Genomic DNA, 7836 nt, shown 5'->3' with positions numbered 1-7836 from the left:
TCTTGGGCCCAAGCAGTTCTCTTGCCTTAGCCTGTAGCTGGGACTACAGGAGCCTGCCACAACACCCGGCTATTTTTTAGAGACAGAGTCTCACTCTTGCTCAGGCTGATCTTGAACTCCTGAGTTCAGGCAATCCACTTGCCTGGGCTTCCTGGAATGATAGGATTGCAGGCATGCACCACCACACCCGGCATTTCTTGCTCTTTCAACAAAGAAATTGTATTTGGCTTATGGCGGTTAGACCTTCACATATTACAAGTTGTAGAGCAGCCTGGGTGGAGTCTGTTACTTGGTGTCTGCCCCTTAACTGCAGGAGTTTGGCCCTGGACTTGGTTCTGAAATTAGTTGAGGTGTCCTTGTCAGGCAGTGTGCCTCGGGGGGGCTTTCGGTGGGTATCTGGGATGCAGTAGTGCCAGGCTTGCCCCACCCTTTTCTGTGGGGTACAAGCCTCGAGTAGGGCAGGGTTGGGCATTGGGGGGGTGTGGCAATGGCCTGGTTGGCCTGTGGCAAGGGTTTGCTCCATTCAGCCCCCTTTTCTACCAGCTGGTGGTTTAGAAGTTTGTTTGAATTCCCTTGATGTGGGTCAGAAACTGGAGTTCTTATGCCAGCCCAATACCAGTTCCCTGTCCTTGGTCAGGAGGGATATAGCAGTGAAGGGGGGCAAGGAGGCAGGACGGGGCATGCAGTGTCCACACTGTCACTGCATGGTCTGGGAGGCAGGTGGGGTGATGGTTAGGTGACTGGCCCAAGGTCTCCCAAGGAAGGTGGCCTTGCTGTCCTTGGTAGCCACAGCCAGGAGCTGAGCAGTCCTGGGGGACTGCTTCGTTCCTCTCTGGAGTCCTGGGGCTCCCCATAGCTGGTGGCTGTCTCCCACTGAGCCTGGGCGCATCCAGGAGGGACTTTGCCCACTGGCAGCTCTCCTCCATGGGGTGGTCTTTGTTTTCCTGCCACACTCAACATAGTAGAGGGTCATCAGGGTCGTGTTGGCCCAGCCAGGCCCAACACATTATACTGCAAGGATCCTGCCTGACCATAGAGAATACTTAGCTGAGGGGCCTCGGGGCACTGAGGGCGTGGGCAGGTGGATGGGGCCCATGAGGGGCACTGACTCAAGGCCTCCTTTCCTTCCTAGGCAAAGACCTCTGGGAAGTTCTCCAGTGAAGAGCTGGACAGGCTCTGGCGGGAGTTTATGCACCACAAAGAGAAGGTCCAGGAGTACAACCTTCTGCTGGAGACGCTAAGGAGAGCCGAAGGTGCCCTGCTGCGTGTGGCAGGGGCGGGGTGTCACTGCAGGGGAGCACCAGCCTATCCTCGCATTTCCACCCAGTTTGTGGGTGGGACCTCCCTGCTTAGGAAAGGCTGTTTGTCATAATGTATTTGGTCAGATGAACTGTTTCTTGATTTGGGCAACCTCTGTTGTCACTGGCCCCTGTGTTCCCCATTGCAAATGAGCAGCTGCCACCTTTTGTTTGTTTGAAACAGGTCCTCCCTCTGTTGCCGAGGCTGGAGTGCAGTGGCCTCATCCCAGCTTTATAGCAGCCTCAAACTCCTGGGCCCAAACGATCCTCCCACCTCATCCTCCTGAATACCTGGGACTACAGGCACCCATCACTGTGCCCAGCTAATTTTCCTATTTTTTGCAGAGACTGGACTTTGCAGAGACACAGACTGGTCTTGTACTCCCAGTTTCAAATGATCCACTTGCCTTGGCCTTCCAAAGTGATGGGATCACAGGCGTGCTCCGCTGCGCTCGGCCTGGCTGCTGCCTTTTGATTGTCACGGCTTTCTCTGATGGGTCTCTTGTTTTTGACTTGAGACCCTCCCCAAATATGTGACTTTTGCAGCCTGAGATGGTCAGGCAGCACTGGACACTGTAGAGGGGTGCTCACCATCATGTTGCTTCCTCTCTGCAGACATCCACGAGAACGTGGTCAGCCCCTCTGACCTGAGTGCCATCAAGGGTGAGGTCCTGCACAGCAGGCATGCGGAGCTGAAGGAGCGGATGCGCAGCATCAACCAGGGCCTGGGCCGCCTGCGCCAAGTCAGCCACCAGGGCTACGATGCCCAGACTGGTGAGCCACGCCCTGGCCGCCCCCACCTGGTGCTTCTGAGGCTATCTCTGCTTGTACAGGTGTTGGGAGCGATTCCCCCCAGCCACGCCCACCTGCCTGTCCTCCCCTCTGGGTCCTTGGCGCAGCTGTTATTGCCCTCACACCACCTGTCCCATTGGTCAGTCTCCCTTGACCCTGCACGGTCAGGACAGTCACTCAGGCACAGAAACAGGCGGCCCCACTGACTCGGTACCTAGGGTCACAGCATCCTCACTTGTGCCACCAGCCCTTGCTGGGCGGGCTGCCTACCCAGGACCCAGGCCAGGGGGCCAGTGCAGTGTCTCCACAGAGTCTGGCAGGTGTCACTTGGTGTGGCTCTTAATTGTGTTTGTTTGTCCATCTGACAACATGACATGCTGGCTGCACCCCAGGCCCTGCTCTAGTCTCAGGTGCAGCAGTGGGTGAGACGTGGCCGCGAGGGTGGCTCCTGTGCATGGCACCAGGCAGAACCACCTCTCTGCAGCACAGCCAACTGCCAACTCCCCTTGGCTGCTCTGTGGTCTGCTGTGGTAGTGACCATATCTCCATTTAGCCTGCACATGGGTTTGCTGGTTACTCCACTAAAGGGATCCAGTGAGCCTGGCGGTGGTCAGTGCAGTAAATGGCAACTCTGATACCCCACCCCCGCCCCCATCTCCTATAGGGCAGCTGCACTAGTCTGCTCCTGTGGTTCCTCCTGCTGGAAGGCCAGACAGAACTAGATAGGAAGGGGCCAGTGCAGAGGGGGACAAATTGCTGTGGGCGGGCCTCTTGTTTATGACAGGAGCATGCAAGGCACATTTCACACGTCCTCTCAGCACCAGTAGAGGCTGAGGAGCTATCTGGGTTTGGTTTGCTTAGAAGCTAGAAGGGAAGTGGCCTGAGGCTCACTCTGGACTTGTCGGTCAGCAGATAGTCCGTCCCCTGCAGGCTGCCCCTCCTCCCTTGCTGGTGGCACCAGTCCAGCACACTCTGTGGGCCTCTTGGGCTCAGGTGCAGGCTTCCTTGTTTCCAGACACACAGGACAGGGGAGCCACGCTGCAACCAGGTCCATGAGCTGTGGGCTGCCCCACTGCACCCGGAGGACAGGTCTCTGGGCACATGCAGCTCGCCGTTCTCTTGGTGGGGTCGGCCATGTGGTCTTGATGTGTGCCCTGTAGACCACTGAGGCCACTCTGGCTCTTCCACAGAATTCGAGGAGCCCAGAGTGATCGACCTGTGGGACCTGGCCAAGTCAGCCAACCTCACAGAGAAGGAGCTGGAGTCCTTTCGGGTAAGGAAGGTGCAGTTGATACTGTCCCAGCAAAATTATTTGGCAGCCATCCCTTCTGTCAACCCTGGTGATGTGACAAGAATTCTTCTGCTGTGTTTTCTTAGCCACACGGTGGGCAAAAGCATGTCGTCCAGACCCTTTGGCCTCTTGCCTTTTATGTTCCCCTTGTGTCCTGGCAGTGGCCTGTGTGGAACAATGAATGCTCACCCCCTCCCCGAGCAGGGCTGTGGTCTCTTTGTCTATAGGGACAGTGGTACCCATTGAGTGGCCTCTGGCTGCCGGGGTCTGCTCAACCTTGGGTGGGTATGCTGCATGTGAGGGGGGCTGGAAGAGGGAGAAGGTGTGGAGTGGTCTGCTGAGGGCAACAGGTGTTCTGAGGTGTTTCTGGGGAAGAGGCTCTGAGACCTTGCTCTAGAGCCATGGTCTGAGGGAAAGGATGACATGTTTGGGTGGCACCCCCCTGCGCCTACTCAGTGGGTTCAGGGTCAGGGAAGGATGGGTCATGCTGGTGGGAGTGGAAGGAGGCCTAGAGCATGTGGAGTTCCAGATTTTTCCAGTGGCTGAGTGTGGAGGAAGCAGTGGGGTGAGGTGCCCTGTGAGCAGCAGGGTGGTTGGAGCTGGAGGAAGCAGTGGGGCTGGGTGCTCTGTGAGCAGCATGGTGGTTAGATTTGGAAGTGCAATGCGGTTGCCATGTGTCTGCGAGCTCAGGAAGTCTCTGTGCTAGGCATCTGTCTTGGGCTGGACCTGTCCTTGGGGAGCCCCAGGAAGGGTCTTCAGCCACCAGGTAGGGGTTGAGGCTTCCACTGGGGGCTAGGGATGGGCACCATTGGGACAGAGCAGGTGCATTGGGGAAGGTTGAGGCCAGCTGGGGGACTGAGGAGCTGGGGTTGCCTTGACTGGGGGTAGGGAGGGAGAGGATGGGGTGCAGCAACAGCCTCTGCCTGGCTGTGGAGTCAGAGGGGACCAGAAAACCTACAGGTTGGAGATGCTGTCACAAAGGTGGCAGTGGGGTCGGGTCAAGGGCCAGCAAGAAGAGTGTAGGTGGGCATGATAGTCAGCAGAGCTGTCACTGAGAGCTGGTTACTCAGGGCCCCTGGCTTTGTTCTCTAGGACGCTGCCTCTCAACAGGGTACCCCCAGGGCCAGACACACTCACTCACTCACTGGCTGGGTGTCCTTGAACCTGCTGTCTGGCCTGCTTGCCATCCTTATGGATGGGGTGACAGTTTACTGAGGCCCCCAAAGTGGCATTGAGAGCAGATGGATGGAACATCAGATTATTTAAACTTTGTTCCAGGAGGAGCTCAAGCACTTTGAGGCCAAGATTGAGAAGCACAACCACTACCAGAAACAGCTGGAGATCTCCCACGAGAAGCTGAGGCATGCGGAGAGCACAGGCGACGGGGAGCGCCTCAGCCGCAGCCGGGAGAAGCATGCACTGCTGGAGGGCAGGACCAAGGAGCTGGGCTACACGGTGGGTCCCATCCTGCACTGCTGGCTGGACATGCAGGGTGCAGCCCCCCTCGCGGTCCTCCCTGTAGAGGCTGAGTCCTGAGTGGTCACAGTTGTGCTGACACCAGAGGCCAAAGCCATCTGCACTGGGGAGTTGACGTGTGTGGCGTGCAGTCTCCCGACCCTCAGGGTGAACACAGTGCTCAGTGGCTTCATCCCTGTAGTGGCCAAGGTGGGGCATGACCTAGGGGCCTTGCAGTGGACACTGTGGGGGATAGTTTGCAGGAACCCTTCCTGTATGTAGAGCTGCCACAGGGCAGGGTGAGATGGTGTCAGGAGAGGCAGGACCAGAGCCACATGGGCGTGTTGAGAAGAAGCCAGTGGCACAGAAAGCTCTGGAAACTGTGATGCCAGTTGCTTGTGGAGCAGACTATGCCTTTTAAATTCTGAGCTGTGAGAATAGATTGTAGATCTAAAAATGAGCAGAATGTAAAAAACAAACTGAGGCAGGGTGCCTGAGGAGAGAGTGGGGCAGGTCTGCACTTCTGCCAAGGAGTGAGGGAGAGGGGCAGGAAATTGGGTCTAAAACCAATGAGGTAGCCGGAAGGGTTGGGGAGAACTTACCTGCCAGGGCAGAGGTACGCGGGAACCTACTTCAGCTTCACCTGACTGTGGAGGACTGTGGAGGAGAGATTCAGCCTTGGCCAGGAAATCCCTGACATGGCAAGGTTGGGGGCAGTGGGAGGGGGGCTTTCGGCAAGTTGCCTGTAGGGGTGGGAGGCAGTGCTAGTCCGGTGGGGTTTTGTGAGAATTTGGGACCCAGGCCTGTCTAACATGGTGCCTGCCACTGCTGGGGTTGTGGCAGTGGGACTCTTCCCTCCCATACACCCTCCTGGGCAGGGTGGGAGAGGGTGACTTTTCCCAGGACAGAAAACATCAGTTTTCCGTTTCAGTGGGATCTGCTTCTAGCTGTTTTTAACACTGTTTGGTGGGTAATTGCAGGTGCGATAAGAGAGAGCTCCTCGGTTTTCCTTTTTAGATGGAGCATCTCATGGTTGTGAGTCATGATCTCATAGAACAGGATTTGTGCATGTCGTCCTTGGCTGACCAGGTGCTTCTGTCTGCAGGTGAAGAAGCATTTGCAGGATCTGTCCAGCAGAATCTCCAGGGCTCGGCACAACGAACTCTGATGCAATGGGGAGTCGGCCTGGCAGGGGGAGGATGCTGTGACTTCGCGGATTCTCCCAAAGGCAATCCAGGGGGCTTGGGCGGGGGCTGGTCACAGGTGTGACAGGAAGGACTGTTTCAAATGACTGTTCGGCTACTGACGCCACGTCTTGAATCAGTGTCTGTTCCCGCTGGTTGATGGGCTCCGTTTTTCTTACATAAGTGTGGCAGGCACACTCTGCTGAGGACCTTGCTGTCCAGATGCCTGTCAGCACTCTGCTACAACAGCAGAGTTTGCTTCAGAACCCTTACAGATCTGCCACTGGGAATAGTGTGTACATAGTCCTTAAAAATACATGGCAGTATCTACACCGTCCAATACTGAGTGGTCACTCGGCATCACAGCAGCCCTGGCTGGAGCCACCAGCCCAGTGGAGCAAAGGGCTGAGTGACGCCTCTGTGGCACTGAGCTGGCTGGGGAGCCCTTCCTTCACGGTCCTCTTCTGTCCCCCCTGCCCAGGGCTTTGGCACTAACCTGGTTCAAGGCTGAAAGCTCCTGGGAGTTGAGGTCATGTGGTAAAGACAGAGGCAGGGCAGAGGGCCTGTGGGCTGTAGGGTACAAGATGGCATCTGTCTCCTCTCCTCTCTGTAGCTTGAGATGACCCTGAGAGCCTGCCCGGCTTCTTTGTCCAGCATAAACATCTCAGGAGGAGGCCTCCTGCTGGCACCAAAGCAACAGCACCACCCAAGTCAGGGACCATGAGAGAGCCTTGACTGGGGTACTCAGTCAACAGCTGCATCTCAGCCCAGATGTGGCAGCCTGCCAAATATGAATGTTCGTTTAGCCACCAATTTATAAGAAAGTTAAGGTTGAGGGAAGCATGCTGGGAGTTTGCGTGTCAGGGCTATGGAGGCAACAGGGCCGAGGGTGTGGCACACTGCAAGTCTCTCTGCAGGTGTCCTGTTCTGCATGGACTCTGTGGAAGGGGTAGCTTCTGCCTGGCCCAGTGATGTCAGCCTCATGGCCCATGAACCTCACCGAGGCCTCCATGTGGTGTCTGCCACACTAACTGGGACAGCTGGGATGTGGTGTTCACTCAGGCACAGCCCCGGGCGCCCAGAGAAGTGCTGGTGTGCTGCACGTTGGTCCTGGCAGGACAAAGAGCTCCAGGGTGGGAACACCAGGATCCTTCATGCAGAGCACAGCTCTCAGGATCTCGGTCAGGGAGGAGTGTGAGGCCTGGGATGGGGCTGCCCAGCCCAGAGGCAAACGTCACCCGCTTAGGAGTGGACAGCAGCGGGGGCTGGGCCTTCAGACAGGGGCAGGAGAAACAGACAACAAACAGTTACTGCCCTGCCCTGGGGTGAGGGTGGCGTTGCTGCAGGAGCTCCTGAGCCAGGCTGCTTTTTTCTCACCTGAACAATCGCATTGAGGTGAAGCAGGCTTCCCGGAAAGTGTGTGGAGGTCACTTAGTGGATTGTCCCACAGTGAGTGGTGTGGAAGCCTCAGGCCAGGTGAAACAGCAGCTCTGGTGTTCTAGCCAGACCAGCCCACCCTGTCGTCCCCAGAACTGCTCGTACACTTGACTCCAACAGGGTGGCTGCCCTGTCTGAAGGTCGTGGAAAGTTGACAAGTCACACGGGATTGTGTGTGTGTGTGGTGTCTGGCCTCTTGTATTCAGCAGGTTGCTGGGATTCAGCCATGCTACGAAGCAGAAATCTCTTTTGTTGCTGTGTCACCCTAGACCAGGGGTCCTTAAGCTTTTTAAACAGGGGGCCAGTTCACTGTCCCTAAGACTGTTGGAGGGCTGGACTGTGGACCCCGGGACAAGTCAGCTGCTGAGCAGGACAGGCA

At 56.8% G+C, this 7836-nt stretch overlaps 1 protein-coding gene across 2 annotated transcripts in view; it reads left to right on the top strand.

The window, feature by feature from the left end:
- The window catches only part of LRPAP1 (LDL receptor related protein associated protein 1), a 17511-nt gene extending 11154 nt beyond the window's left edge, over positions 1-6357 (top strand). For both annotated transcript variants that reach the window (XM_003801139.3, XM_023507690.1), the window contains exons 4-8: positions 1133-1253; positions 1914-2072; positions 3281-3363; positions 4660-4836; positions 5942-6357. In XM_003801139.3, coding sequence (XP_003801187.1) covers positions 1133-1253; positions 1914-2072; positions 3281-3363; positions 4660-4836; positions 5942-6004 — 603 coding nt within the window. In that variant the 3' untranslated portion in view covers positions 6005-6357. The remainder of the gene's footprint in view (positions 1-1132; positions 1254-1913; positions 2073-3280; positions 3364-4659; positions 4837-5941) is intronic.
- Positions 6358-7836: the final 1479 nt, after the last annotated feature.

The sequence above is a fragment of the Otolemur garnettii genome, unplaced genomic scaffold (genome assembly GCF_000181295.1).
Source record: "Otolemur garnettii isolate 467f Iridium unplaced genomic scaffold, OtoGar3 scaffold00198, whole genome shotgun sequence".
Taxonomy (NCBI): domain Eukaryota; kingdom Metazoa; phylum Chordata; class Mammalia; order Primates; family Galagidae; genus Otolemur; species Otolemur garnettii.
Note: the sequence above shows the minus strand (reverse complement) of the source record. Positions and strands in the feature narration are given on the sequence as shown.